At 40.4% G+C, this 16,104-nt stretch overlaps 1 protein-coding gene across 1 annotated transcript in view; it reads right to left on the bottom strand.

The window, feature by feature from the left end:
• Window positions 1-14,198, bottom strand: part of CFAP299 (cilia and flagella associated protein 299) — a gene marked incomplete at its 5' end in the record, with an annotated part of 29,666 nt that extends 15,468 nt beyond the window's left edge. Inside the window, 3 exon segments of the mRNA XM_010175792.2 lie at window positions 13,233-13,319; window positions 13,321-13,373; window positions 14,141-14,198. Of these exon segments, the coding sequence (XP_010174094.2) occupies window positions 13,233-13,319; window positions 13,321-13,373; window positions 14,141-14,198 (198 nt within the window).
• Between the last annotated feature and the right edge of the window lie 1,906 nt (window positions 14,199-16,104).

Genomic DNA, 16,104 nt, shown 5'->3' with positions numbered 1-16,104 from the left:
TATAGTCTTTCACAAACTGCTGGGATGTTTACAGTCACTTGAAACAGAACAGTTTAACAGTATTTGTTTAAAAAATAAATTGGCAATCATTGTCATAGATGGTAACAAACACTCAGGAAAACAGACAGAGCAATTTAACTGGTGGGTATGGAAAATAAAATCCGAGAATTTAATCAATGCTACAACAATGGCACAATGGGTCTGAGGCATCTGGCTGAGACACTGCTCAGTGTCAAACACCAGTGCTGTTAGGAAAACAGATTTGACAGAATTTAGATGCAAGTGCAATGGTCAAAAATCAGAGATGGAAAAAAAATATAGAAATAATAATCCCAGTTCTTCACTAACATATAAGTGATTTTCACAAGTCAAAAGACCATTTTGAGTGCAGTTCCAAATGAAAGCATTTTAAGTGAGGAGTATCAAGCCAAGGGTTTGAACTTGTCCAAACCAAAGCAATAAGGAGAAGTAAACGTCCTGTAAAACCTGAAGTGTAGATGAAGGTTTCCTGGAAACTATTTCAGTGCACTCATCAGTTTCATAGTAAAAATAAAAGTTGTTTTGAACTTTTGTCCCACAGTTATCGCTTTTACTTGTTTTAAGAAATACTCTAAAGAACAGAGCTGATTTTGCAGTATTCAGAGAATGGGAGTGGATCCCACCTCCTGTGCCTCCTCCAAGACCAAAATGCTTTGATGTCTAAAAAAGACAGTGATTCTAAGACAAAGAAAAAATTACATAGCCTTGATCTCAGTCAGGTCCAGGACAAAGCTCTAGTGAGAGCAGCCTCACATGCCTTTTACATATCTGCACATTACACATTAATAAAACCCTGTTCCCAAGAGGTGAATGCAAAAACTCCCTTTTAGGCCAAAGCTGCTGCTTCTTTTTGAAGGAAAGGTACTCAGAATCATCATTTGCAAATTCTAGGAAGTTATTTCTCATTTAGGAGCAATGTAAGAACAACTCTCATTTAAGTACGTATAGTATTTCATAGCATAAAAACAGAGACAGCAAAGTCTCTTACTTACTTTGCAAAAGAATATATCTGTAAAATTCCTTGAGAGCTACAGTAAGAGTATTCTGATTTTAACTAATGAGTAGGTAACAACAGTTGTACAACTGCAAGAAAATGCAACAATTACTATCTAACGTAGAAAGTGATTGAGTGACAGGGAGAAAAGCCAAAACACAACAATGACGGGGAACATCTGCCTACCAGGCAGCACAGGCAGCAACATTACAAACTGTGATGGACAAAAGATAGAGACCAGAACTTAGCAAAACAATTACAAAAAAAGTTTTCAAGAAGCATCTCTCTTTGAAGACAGTATATGTGGGGCACACACAAGAAAAAATGAAGATTAATTTGTTCCCATAAAGCTGGAGTAGCACAATGGTTTAACAATGGGAAAATTTGACTTATAGCAGATAAATAACTTTCTAGCAGTTTTAAATTAAAAAACATAGATAAGTTGTTCCCCTCCCTAATATTTTGAGCTGGATTCTCAAATATTATGATTTATAACTGATGTAATCATTGTTTTTCCACATCTGCTTAATGTAGTAGAATGTTTTAGAGTACTGGAAATATGACATATGTGTCATATATAGAACAGAATATTGCCATGTCCAACAGTAAGAAAAAGGGATGTTCTCAACCAAAAGTTGAGAAAACTTACCAGTTCCTATGCATCCAACTAGAGCTATATGCTACCACAACTCCTGCCTTGTATACATTTGTTTTAAAATCTGTCACCCGTCGTCTTGAAGACAGAATTTCACAAGTACAGAAGACAACATAATTCATGTCATACTTCAGTATTTTATGTGAAGTTACAATTTTGCAAGAAACACACACATCAAAAGGTATTTGCAGGCATGTATCGGTGTTTAAGTGGAAATGTGAACATAGAGGAGAATTACGGTAGAATTAAAGAAGGAAGCCTATCAACACCCATCTGTTAAACATATGCAAATACGCTTTGGCAAAACTGCAGACACCCTGGCAAATCACAGCCCCTAACAGCTCCAAGCTTTCCCCGCGCCCCTGCTGCCGGCACCCTTGGAAGCCAAGGGCTGTCACTGTTCCTCTGCCCTGCAGACAAGGGATGGGGCTTCTGCGGCAAACAGCCTCCACCAAAGCGCCCTCCCTGTCCTTCCCTGTCCGTGTGTGCAGGGTCATCTGATGCAATGCCAGCGAGACAAACATCACACTCTCTCATGGAGACTGCGTCTCTTCCTCTCAGACATGTAGGTCTGGAGCCACACAAGAATTTACAGATCAGAACTAGCACTCTTATTCTTTATTCCTGCTTTGGCACTCAGTGTAGTATTTAAATGAATAATAGGGCTTCCATTAGCAAAACACTTTCTGTTTCCTTGTTTATATTAGCAGATGTGAGAGGTCTAATTAATCAGTTGTGGGTTTTTCATTAAAAGTGTCATATGTTGTGAAAATTTTGCCTTCTTTATCAGTTTTGGGCTAAAAAGGTTGGGATTATATGTTGTGATGTTATATGATATATGTGGGTTTATATGATATGAGAAATAATTTAAATGTTCCATTGTAGGGGAAAAAAAAAAATCATCTCTCCTTACCTCAGTCATTCTAGTAAGTGCTTTAATAAATGGTACCATTAGCCCCAAAGAGCATTAAGAACAGAAGAATTACCTTTCCTTCCCCACCTTAAATGCTAGCCCATGCTTCTCCCACCCTTTCTCCCGCTGTTCTTCAGGAAATATTTTCAGTGTGGTTACAACATGTGTGATCTGCCTGCGCACAGAAGGCCATAAATCCATATTACCAAATGTTTATCCGAGCTTTTGAACATCTTGGAGAGCGTGGTATCAGTATCCCACAAACCTCAGGGTATACCAGCGCAGGAGAGGGAGCTAGCCAGATACCATGTCGTTACAAAGAACATTTTGATCTGGGGATGTAATGAGAAGCAGGATTGCAGGATGGTTTCCTTGGTGGCAGCTCCAGCACGTAGGTGCAGGTGCACTGCCCAGACAGAGTGCTGAAACAATGCATTTCTGGCATAGTGAGGACTCCAGCTTGGCTCGACACGCGCAGCTTTCACATCCAAACCTTGTTACTAGATCAGCCTGGAATGTCATTCTAAATCCATAGTCTCCAGGCATTAATCAAGAAAGGGGGCCAGCAGGAGGGGGAACAGCCTATTTAAAACTCATAGCAGAAGTAAAACATACCCTCCAAAAATGCCCTATCAGTGAAAGGAATTAACTCACCTTCCTAGCTTGTGGTCATTTTCAGAGACATAATAAAAATGACCTGTGGGACCCATAGAGTACCTGCAGTTAAGTTGTCATCACGAGCAGATGCATGATATCTTTACTATTGCAGTGCATTACATTATTTCCTTAAATTGATCTCATACTTCAGCCCCTGGAAAAGCACCAGAAGAATTTACTGGGGCTGCGAGACTCAGATTGCACTGAACAAGCCCCACTGGGCTCGCTTGGAAAAGCACGGGAACTCCCTATCATCCAGCCATTAAGCCTGGGATAAAAGCAAAAATTCAAAGCTCTCAGAGTCGCGCTGAGCAGCCACCGTGACCCGAGCTGCAAGTTCTGAAACCAGGGAGGGCTGCTCCTACGCTGCCAAAATTGCACCATGGCACCTCTGGGCAAAAGCTGTGTCACTGCCACACCGCAGCCCAGCATTAGGGAGCATGCAATGGGGCTTCGACCGTGAGAGATTTTCGTTTCCATGAAAAACACAGACACAAAGAATTGTTACGAGGCTTCTCAGAGTAATGTCCAATTTTGTGAGCTCTCTGTAAGCATCTGAGAGTGAGAGGGGAAAAGGAGACAGAGGGAATTAAGGAAATTCAGGGACCAAGAAAACTGTGAAAGTATTTAAAACAAAACTAAAGACAAGGAAAACAAAGTCATACACTTATTTCATGGAGGAAGAGAAGGGAGGTGTATGTGGATGACAGAAAAAAAGCACCCCCCACGTCAAAAAGGGCATGACACACTTTTTAACATTCACAGTATCTTACATCTGAGACACATTATTCCTACTTGGCATAGCCCCTGTTGGCATTAAGCAAGCCACCCTGTCTTGAAGTAGATGAGGCTGAAATGCAACCCTGAGGCTTTCTCCCGAAGGCTTACTGACTCACAAACCAGACTTCCATCTGCTCTCCATAAGTATGGGTGCCTTCAGGATATTTTGAAACAAAATCACTATTGTGTATCATATAAAGATTTTCACAAACATAAATATGAACTCTGTAATGCAAACAAGCAAAAAAATATTGTCTCTCCCCCCCTTTTTTTAAGCAATCAAGAGAAGCACAGAGAAATATATTAATTATCCACACAGATCTCTGCTAGAGGCCAGGAGTTTGGTTTCTTTACCTTCCTAATACCCCTCAAGAGATGCAGATTTAAAGCTTATAAGTACAGCGATACAGTGGCATGAAGAAGTGACACAGTGTATATTGCCTATAAAGGGCGTGTTCCTTTCTAAGAATACTTGTAGAAGCAAACTGAAAATTACTGCAATTACACTAACTCAGTTTTGATGAAGTATCTTTGACATGACCAGCACAGCCAGAAAAGAAGATTCTAGAAGACACTGTTGATTATTAGGTAAATACTTAATTTTCACTTATGAGATCTGAGGATGAGCAGTGAAATTATTAGAAGCCTAAGACATTTCCATACAAAGAAAGATTAACTGGCATCACGCAGGAGAAAAGACAAATACATGGCATCACACATAATCCAAAAATCAGGGGAAGCATCGTGATACTGAACAAGAACTTTTAACTGGAAATACTTTTTTTGTTCACGATCAAATTACTTGCAGACCTCTGCTGCAGCACAGGAGATACACAGATTCAGTTCAGGGTACTGAGGAATTTTTCAACCAAATGTTTATTTCAAGACTCTGATTGCTCAGACCTCACCAAGGATGTGGGAAATCCAGTTGCATATCCATCCTTCACTGGATCTTTTAATTATTGACATAGCTCAGAAAGGAGAGCTTGAAAAATGTAGCCACAAAAAAGCCAGTAATCGCTGAGTTATCCTGAGCTCATTAGGAATTGTCCTCCATCTCTTCCTGCTCCCTTTCCCTCCACCCCCAAACATTTTAAAGATATTACGTCTTTTCCCAATAATAGTTCTGGATGTTTTAGGTAAAGTTTTTCCAAGGAGTTAAAAGAGATCCCTCAACAAATCCCTCCCTCAATATTAATTCTGGTTCGTGGAAGTTAATAATCAAGAAACAACCTCTGATCTCTTAGGCCAGGCACAGGTATGGGCTATCACAGGGGCTGGGGCTTCACACTGCTAAGCTTTAGGGAGAAATTCTGTTTATGCCAAGACGTAGTGATTCTCCAGTTAAGCTTTGACATTGTATGCCACAAATGCACAGGTTTACCAACAGCAGCTGGCAACCAAAGCAATACCATTGCTTATCAACGCAGCGAAGGAGAATTTTGCCATCATTTTCACTAGGATATAGCTGGCAACTGAAGAAAGTACTAGTTATTCCATACAGCCATCCATTAAAAAATCTGGACATACTGACTTCAGCCACAGCTATTTCCTGGTCTAACTAGAAGGAAAAAGTGGTTTCTCAGACACCCATGTGTGGCAGAAATCACATGCTGCCTCAGGATCACCACACAGGGCTCTGGCTGACGTTTATATGTCCGGACAACAAACCAAAAGCACAAAGTTTCCAGAAAAGTACTCACAAAACTACGGGACACTTCAGCTTCCCTACAGACATCCCTTTGATGTCCATTACTAATGAGCAATACCCAGATCAGCCACCACAATGCAAACTGAAGTTATGCTTGCAGAGTCAGAGCAGTCGTGTCCAGGTTACACTGTGCTGGCCAGGCCTGCTGCCCGAGATGTGCCGCCTCAACTCCTCTCCCTCCAACCTTCACGCACTCATTCTTTCTAAAATAAATTTTAAATGCAACTAAATCATGGTGCATTGCATTTTAACTTACAGGCTTAACATTTTATGTGCAAACACATTCAGTAATTAAAGCCCCAATCTAGAGGCCTTATTTAGTTTTCTTGCTTGGAAAAGCATGCAAATCCATGATTTCAGTGTTTCTCTGAAAACAGAAGCAGTTAAGTGAATGTCTAATAAGGGTCCTTGTTTGGGACCTCACCCATTAGCTGTTATTGTTTCTAATATTATTAATTACACTTCAGCCAGGCCAGGAAGCCCTTTCTGGTGGGTAACTTAAAGCAGCCTTTAAAAATGCAGCTTGAAGGGGTTAGGTACATTCTCCAGGCATGAGACACGGCTGGGTTTGTGGCACATTGACTGGCAGATCTTACGCAAACAATAGGACAATTTAGAAGAGCTTGATAAAAACCAGCCCAACAGCACCAGCAGACATCTACGGTCAGCATTCCAAAGGTTAATTCAGTGCCGTTTCTGGTCCACGTTAAGAGAGAACTGAGGCTGGTGGGAAGATAGGCAGCTGTTTGGTGAGGCAAGATATATAGGGTTTGATCTCATGGCCTGCAGAGCTCCCTTGGAATGAGTGAACACACAGGGAATTACTGCAAAACTGTTCCCTTAATTTTCAGGGAGTCACCAAGAGGAGAAACAGCTATCATGTATAGGTTGCGATTGCCTTACGCATCCGCCTGCGCGTCTTAACATTGTCTTCATGTGTAAACAGCCATGAATCATTTCCCATTCCCAAAGTGCACACAGAAGCTTCAACCCAAATCACATTCCAGAGAAGCACTTGGCCAATTTCTATTTTCTGAGAGGTTTTTCATACTGTTCTGTTCTTTCCGGTGATAGTACGACTGCACTGGCAAGGAGGGCAAGACAGCCTTGTTTCAATTTCTTCTCTCCTAAGATTTTAGTGATTTGTATTTTCCATTTCTCTATTTCAAATATATATGGTTAGTTTGTTCAAAGCTCTAAAAAGCCAATCTGTCATCTAAGAGACTTTATCTTTCTTATGAGATTGAAGTTTGAATTGAAAAAAAAAAAGAGAAATTACAAGTGAAAAGTAATATTTGCTGTATTTAAATACAAGCCAGATGTGGAAGCATACATGTCCAAATTAAACATTTACTGAGTTGGCAGAAACAGAATTTTCTTCTCACGCATGCAAACGTCAAGTCTGAACATACTCTCCTTCCTACCTATGCATCTGTGGGCCACTCACTGTCCATTGCCTTGCATGCCTAAGGAGCAGTTAAGAATTATCCCCTGGACTTCTGCACTACAAGTCCTCTTGTCAGCACAATGGCATCACTTCACCTCCAATAGATTTGAAGACTACGATGAAAAATCCAGGATGCCAAACATGAGACAGTAACATGCATAAGTGAGAACTTAACGGGTGATTGGCCAAGCCATTAGTACTACTGAATGCAACAACAGTGTAGGTACTGAAAATCCTCACAAATCAGGTCATGCTATTTGTGCATTAGGACACTAAGTCTCATAGATAATGCATACCATTGTACAAAGAAAGGACTCTGGAGTCACAGATAAACAGCAAGAACAACATTTTTTCCACCCCACATGGCTAGAGAAGGGCACCAGCTGACACACCTGGAGTGGCACCAGCCTTCCCTGGCTTCATTCTCATTCGGGTTCCCCAGTTTCACACCCTTTGCCACCTATTTCCCCAAAGTCTCAACAGCAACTGGCTGGTATTATTGGGATATTGGTCAACAAACACAAAACACAGTTGTAACCAAAGACCCAGAAGGTTTTGTAAACATTAAGTATGATGGTAAACAACTGAAAAAAAACCCCCATATCTACGTTTTGTGAACTATAAAACAAAGTATTGCCCTTGTCAAACTGTTTGAAATCAGTATCTCTTTTCTAAGAGATCCAATGAAATTTACACTATCAATCAGTCACGGCAAAGTCCTTATGAAATTGGAATGCTGAAGAGATATATTTTTTCCTCAACCCTGAATTCTTTGATACTGTAATATTACTAGCAGTATGCTAATCCCTGAAAATTACAGGGTGGAGTCTGTCTAATCCTCTCCAAGACTGGAAATTGCAATTTTGGAAATTCCAGTTGTTTTTACCTTTTTCCTGAAATGAAGTTTGGACTTAACTTGTGGTCTATATCCAATAGCATCTGATTATTAGAGACAGTAATGAGCTTATGATTTGCATGCATTCAACACCACTGAGAAGCTGACTTCTCTTGCATTAGCTGAGGCAGCTGGAGAGTGACATGCCGGATGGACAATGAATGGGGTCCGCAGATGTACATCAAGAGGGAGTTACCAAAGGGTTTCCCTTTCAGAGCCCACTGAAGTAAGCACACCACCACGGCAACTGGAGAAATGGCTAACTGGACCTTTCAACACAAGGACAACTTCCTGCTATATTTGCAACAAAACCCCTCCTGATTAACAAAACAGAAAACACCCAAACAAACACAACCTGTTTTCTGCTCACACCCAACATCCTGCTCTCTGAAAGCTGGAAAGAGACCCACAGTAACAGATGTCATCAAGTACAGGCTCACGCTGCCCGTTGTAGGTGACCTGCTCCTACCTCTAGCTGCTGTAATAAATTCATTTACAGGGAGCCACACAGCATGCCCTGTTTGGGGAGAAATTATTTCCAGAGGCTTTGGACTGGATTCTGGGATTACCACAACTCCTGCAGGTAGGTCGCTGCTGCCTTGCTGCTCCCAGGGCACAGCTGGAGTTTGATTTGGCTCCCACTGCCTGCTCCTCAAGGGAGGAGAAGTTCCCTGCACATCTTCTGCTGACACAGTGGGATTGCTCCTTGAGGGAGAAGTTCTCTACATACCTTCTGCCTGGCACAGCAGGACTAGTGATTTCTTCCCCCTCAGTTCTCACCTGGGTAAGTGGGGTAGGGGTAGCGCTCTTCTGGGAATTGCTCTCAAATCTGTGGGGTACGGCATACAGCAGGGAAGGGAGAAGTTGCCTCATGCCCCATGCCTGGGAACGTATCTCTGGCCATGATTTGGCCTACAGGTCTTTACAGATAAACAGATGATATCTTAGAATATACTTGACAATAAAAAGGGAGGGAATTCCAACTCCCAGTTAGTGACTGACTGCCAAATGCTGCGCCCACTTGCAGCCAAACAGACCACAGCTGAAATACAAGAGGAGAAGGGCAGAAGCTGATGAGATGTTTCTTGCCAATAACAGAGAACAACATGCTGTGTTTGAAAGCCCCCATGTGTCATGATGCACTTCTATCGCAGACAAGGTGCATCACCACAAAGCCCTGAATGCTGGACCTCCCATGCTCAGACTGATGCATGCCAGGGCCAAAACCAAAAGAGTTTCACTGCTCATAAGTAAGTGATTTCAGACCATTAGTTCAGAGGAAAATCTAGGACCCATGTTCTACAGTAAATGGCTCCTTACCTGGCTCTGTTTTAGAAAAGATATTGCACACTAGTAAGAAGAAATGAAAACACTGCAACCACAAGTCAAGCATGAGGATAAAACACTACGGTGTACACTATCAAAAATACTGTATCTAGCATGCTGCACAGAAAACTAATGAAAACCCAGGACAGGAGTTCACACAAAATTAAAATAGTACAATTCCACTGCAAGATGTTCATGTCATCCTCATTCACGAGGAGAGACACTCAAAGTACAGCTGATCAGACAAAAGAGAGCTCAAACTTCGTCTTTTGCTGTGCTTCTTCATTCAGAGAACTTTTTGGTATGGTTCCATAGAGTGAACATTCTCCATTTTCTTTGAACAAATTGTATTACACTTGTTTCTCATCAGATCACATAAATTAGCTGAGTGAATGGATTCAATTACAGTCCAGATTCCAGACCTCTTAAGAACTCACTGCCTAACACATTCCTTTCATTTAATAAACTGGAACCAAATGAGTATTATATCATATAAATAATACTTCCTCGATAGGGCAGTGCAATAAAGTGGCAAAAATACTCTGAGGAACTATGTAGATCAAATACAAGAGCCTGTGATATTACCCGCTGGATTTAAAGTATGAACATCACTTTGCATTGTGAACAAGAATCTGATTCAGAGGGTACTTAAGACCAAGTTTAATAACCTCTGACAGCCTCAGACAGCTAAGGAAAAAATGTGTGGCAGCAAAGTATGGATTTCGATATTTAAAGGACAATTTGATAGCTCTGCACAAGATACTAACCTCTCCCACAAAATCCAAGATTTACAGTCTCCCAAGAGACTAAGAGTAAATACGACCAACAGCAAGGGCTTAGTAAAGTTTCCTAAACTGACTTGTTCTTTAAGAAGGCAGCATTTTGTAACAGCTTCAACTGATATTATGACTTTTAGGAACAACTGCTTTTCACAGAAATACTCACCCAGTCTTTCAGCCTGAGAAGCAGATATGCCATCTATACTCAGACATTTTTATACCTGCTGAAAAGCATAAGTATCCAGGTAAGAAAAATGTGATTAAAAGACTTAAATTTGGAGCTCAACAAGAGATTCAAAGCTGAAGACACAAAATTATATACGCAGTCAAATTATCCCCATTCACAAACAGCATTCTTGACACATTTTGAAGAAGCTGGGTAGAAAACAAAGAGGCAGAGGAACAACACTGCCAAGATAAGGGATGACCATTAAATGTACAATTATCTGTAAGAAAATTCTTTTTAGATTACTGAAGAATGGCTGAAGACAGTTTTGATGACAGCCTATGTAATTACAACCTGTCTAATCCTAAAGCTGTATTTAACCTGGCATGCAACTACAAATACAGGATCCAGCAGGTGAAGTTCAATTTTAAGACTCCAACAAGAAACGGGATGTTTTTATTTACTCAGTAAAAAGGTTTTCAGGGGACATGGTAAGTTCTATGCCAATGAGAATCTTTAAATCAGCACAGCACTAGCCAAGTCTTTCTTCCTGGGCTTCTTCATACCTGTCCTCCATCTGTCCAGCAACATTCCCAATGTTAACCATGAGACACATGGTGGGAATGAAATGCGCTACTCTAAAGACACCTAACTGATGCAAAATGGGACACTTAACAACTCCAGTGGACCACAGAATACATAAATATTCTTAGAGATTTTCTGTGACTTGATGGGGCTTTCACAAAAAAACAATTTGTACATGTAATGCATCAAGAACTATATAATTTTACCATAAAGTGAAGGGTTTTTTTTCTTTAGCCAGTATAAAATGTACCAAGACTTCAGTATACATAGGTATAGTTATATACATATATATTTATGTATCTGTGTATGAACTGCATTACAGTGCATACTTTCATACATACATATAAATAAAGCCAACTAGCCTTCCTGGTGCTGTATATGCTTTATCTGAACTTCTCTCTATGTTCTGTTGGAAATTCAAATGTAGTTTTGAATGGGCTACATTCCAGTTATAAAACTCCATATATAAGTAATGCTCTATCCTCCCCCCTCCTTTTTTTTTTTTTTTTTTTTAAAACAAAGAGGTAAAACTAAATATCAGCTGAAGCTATATTCTACCATTAAAAGGAGTGAACCTACTGAGCTGCTCATGAAGTTTGCCATGTACCCTAGTTTTGACACAAGGGAAGAAAAAAGAGGCTGAAGCATACGTTAAACGAGACTTTTTCAACTTAGAAGAACACCTACTGGGTACAACAGTGATGTTTTTTATTGGATATGACAATAATGATTTAAAAGGCTTATTTATCAGTCACTAATAAAATCCTAATATGTAGAAAGGAGATAATATGAAAAGCAGACGTCATGTTATGTTCACTCCTCTGCTTAATTCAGTCATAAACAGCAACTGTCTGTTCGTCCCTGTGATTTAAAAGCGTAAAATCAGGATTTTTGCTTCCCATCCCTGACAGTGCTGAGAGATTTCAGTATCTCTGCCTCATTACTGACATCTGCTGTCCTGTGAACGAATAACGCAAAACCTTCACCAGCCCACTTGTCCCCTCCAACACTCCTTTCTGCTTTCTCGCTCTGTGACACGTATCAGAATCTGACTGAACAGTATTTGCAGCAATTTGCATTACAGAAACCACTCTCAGAAAATGAAGAAAATGCATTAACTGCTTTGTACTGGACACTTTTTTACCAGGAGACAGTAACTGAGCATGATACTGCAGATAGTTGTTGACAGTTCTTCCTTCTAACACCTGGGAAGAGGAGACTCCCTTGATGATTCACAACACCAACCCACTGAAATTTACGGTCTCAGTGAGACTGCAAGCTCTGCTACACCAAACCTTTTCAACTTGGCCTTCACCAAGAGAAGAGCACAAACAACTCTCATATGTATGCTTCTGGGCAGTCAGGCGCAGGATGTATTTTAAGGAAAACACTCTTCAGTGAAAAAGCTCACTGATGATGTTTCTCATTAGTCACAGGAAACACACCATCTTACTTGCCATCAGAAGACCTCTGCAGGCAGCCCACTTTCAAAGCAAGGCATCATCACATGATGTGGTAGTTTGGGTGGATTCACCCTTCTGGCTTGCACCTTGCAGCCAAACACAGTCCCAAAACCCAAACCCCGGAAGAGTGAGCCCGAGTGATCCCCAGGAGAATCCCCCCATCTTCCAGTCATCCCCGATTAATATATTGACATGATGTGATATGATCTGGAATATCTTATTGGCACATCCAGATGCCAGTTTGGGCTTTGCTATTCACTGCGCTTCTCCCTCCCAGTCCTAATGCGGCTGTGAACAGCCAAACATGGTGGCCTTGAGCTCCAGCAGCAACTAATAACTTAGTACTTTTATCAATGTTCTTTTTCATAACGAGTCCTACACTGAAGCTAGAACACAGCTATTCTAACTACTAAGAAGAAAATTAACTCTATCCTAGCAAAACCAGGACACATGGGCTCTGTGGAGAGTAGGCAAAGCTAGAAATGTTCTGGCAATTGCTGAGTGCAGCTGTGTGACCTGTGGCATCTCCAGAAGTGTGCTTTTACTGATCAAAGCGTGTCACTATTTACAGAATCTTCAGAGTAATGAGAGATGCAGAGACAGGCAATAGTTGTAATGTCCTGGTTAAGTTTTATGCTCTGGACTAAATAAATCTGACAGGAATCCTTCTTAAAGTCATTCTCCACTACTAATTCTAATCCACTGGGTTTGCCTTTCAGTGAAAAACACTTTCATAAACTGTCTTCCTACTCAAAAACATGTAAATATCTCTCTATACGTTACCTAAATACAAATAAATTAAAACAAAGTCAAGATAAATACCTTAGATCAGTGTTCCAAGGGAAAAGTCTCTTCTTCCCACTGAAGTAGACTTCAAAATCATCTGTTGTCAGTCTGTGTGCATAGTTGATATGCAGACACCTCCTGGTGACGAGAATTTCAGTCACGAATGAAGATTATGGACTGGAAAACACAAAGGTGGCCACAAATGAAGACTAGAAACATAGGTATGTGCACAATTTCCATATGGAAACGTATTCAGACACTATATAAACATTTTCAACTTCACCAGGACCAGGCTTCTGTTAGGAGTTAAGACACCTAAATTATGCCATATTACAGCATATACTTAACACAAGCTTGTCAGCATTGCAGTAAAAATAAATATAAACGCAGTGTCACACAACGTGCCCTCATGTATTCCCCATGTCTCCTGCTGACACTTCGGAAGGGCTTTCCCGCAGGTCCCAGGCCATATCTACCAGCCCCGTGCACACAACCATAAAGCAGTCTAGTGCTGTTGGGCACCTATTTTTAAGCAAGAGTGGTGTTGTTTGGCCATTCTACAATGCTACTGTCCATGCACTAATTACTGGACTGAAGTAGGAAGGGCGAGAATGTTATTTCACTTGGGATACACACTCTACAGCCAAACCAAAACTCATTCAACTTCATATTCAAAGCAGATTTTTAGCTTTTCAGAAAGATGCCAGACTGAAACTGGTTACCTTATACCTATCTGTTCTGTGCTATGACCAGAGAACAGAGCAGACTTCGCCAGCCCTCTCTCTTGCAAGACAACCCTTGTACTGTTTCATTCCTAACAACTACTGAGTTCCAGAGCAAAAATCTGATAATTTAAATACAATCAAACAAACAGCAAACCAAAATCTGTGCCTAGAAATAAAGTTGACTAAAGTAGGGTGGCTAAAAGTAGAAGAACAAATTACCCATTTAGCTGTTTCGCCTCCATGTGTCAGAGATGAATTGAAGGTGGCCTCAAGGCACCTGGAGCACAGAGACACATTCAGCAGTGGTTCTGGCTGCAAGAGATGACTTTCTGCCTTAGGGTTGTAACACTTGGAAGAACATCTCCGCTGTTGCCAAGAATCATGTAGTGGGAAAAGGCACTGGCGGGATGGCTTTCTGTACCACTTGTTGCTGGGAAAGCCTGTTTCCCATTTACCCTCTACTGCTGCTCTGTTCCTTTACCGTTCAGTTGCTTTATTTTCCAATTGAACAAAGAATAGGTTGGTAGAAGGCACTTCTTTTTCACATACTACCAAAACAGAAAAAGGAAAAAGAGCTGGTAGGATGAGTGTGGACTTGCAAGACAGAAGGGTTCTTGCATCCCAGGATCCACATAAGAAAAACTAAATGCTGAGTGTAGAGGTTATTAGGTAGGTGAGGTATAACAGCATTTGTTAGCTGTACACATGTTTGTTTTTACTTAACTGAAATCAAGTGATACTACTTTTTTGAATGTGGGGGAAATGGAAACAATACCACATGGAACTCTTTCAAAAAGCATTTTTTATTTTAACAGCAGCAGATTTTTAGAGTGTAATGCTTTATCTGGCAAGCCTTTGTTATACTTGAGACACGTTTCCTTTTCCAATTTCACATTTAATTCCATCAAAACATGTGTTGCTCATTTTGCAATTTTGTACCATCAACGTTGTTAATAGGAAGAGCCAGAAGAATCTCCTGCAATACATCTGTCTATCTTGAAATACATGTCTCTTCCCTATCCCTGGCACCCCCAGTTTTGAATAACTGATTGATGTGTCTGGAGGGCCAGGTAAGGGCAGATATGAGGTGATGAGAAAAATGAGACTGTCCCCAGCACATAGCAAGGCAACCGTATGCTGCATCGTGCTTAGATACAAGGCTTGGTGTATGTCGTGCATCTGAAAAAGGGATTCATCATCTTTCAGAAAAGCTAGTTTTAAATGAACGCCTTGACTTGCGCAGTGTGATCCCATCATTTAAAAAAGCTAGCAGATGTTACATTATTATTGGCAATGTTAAACAGAAGGCTACCTTTCAAAGCTCTTCTGCTTAAAAAATTAATCTCCTGATATAATATTCACATATTACCAGCTATTAATCAACGTGGAACTACAGGCAAGTATTGAGACTACCATCAAAACCGCTTTACGAACTCTAAGAGAGCAACCAGAATATCTGAACAAAAAATATCTGTATTAAAGATACACTTTTGAGGCCTCCTCCTCAAAACTAAAAGCCCTTGACCCTTCTCATCTGTCAGCTGTTTCTCTTATTTCCTCATCCGTGATTCATCTCTAACCACCTATAAACATTCATTCATTAAACTATGAATCAGCTTGAAATTTCTGAAGTTATTCTAAACTTTTTGTGTGGCACCTTTTTGCCCCTGAGAAGACTTGTGCAAATTTGAACTCTTTCTTCCCAAAATTATAAAGCTCCTGACTGAAAAGTAACTGAAAGAGAGAATAAAAATACCCTTAAACCCACGAACAGGAAAATCTTCTCATAAAAGTCTCTTAATTACTCTTCTGATTCACCTCTAACACAACACACCCTATTAAGCACACAGTTTGTGCTTTACACCCATCTCTGAGTTTTCAGGTACTTCTTATATGGTGAAAGGTAAAACAGCTCTAATTTGAGGTTTGAAAGGTACACTTACATTTAGCTTTTGGGCCTAACAACTGAACCTATTTACAACTGGGGAAAACTGACGTAGGATTACTACAGTTTGGAGCAAATTAGAATACAAAGATAACAGAACAGTTAATTTGGAAGGGACCTAAAATGATCATCTAGCAACAAGGAGTTCCTTTTCCCTCTTTTCTGATCAGATGCTCAAGAAAGGAAATGTAGTATATATAGGGGAGAAATATAAATCTCTCCATATATTTACATTTAT

Source organism: Antrostomus carolinensis, unplaced genomic scaffold (genome assembly GCF_000700745.2).
Source record: "Antrostomus carolinensis isolate BGI_N321 unplaced genomic scaffold, ASM70074v2 scaffold11889, whole genome shotgun sequence".
Classification (NCBI taxonomy): Eukaryota; Metazoa; Chordata; class Aves; order Caprimulgiformes; family Caprimulgidae; genus Antrostomus; species Antrostomus carolinensis.
This window is presented reverse-complemented; position numbering and strand designations above follow the sequence as displayed.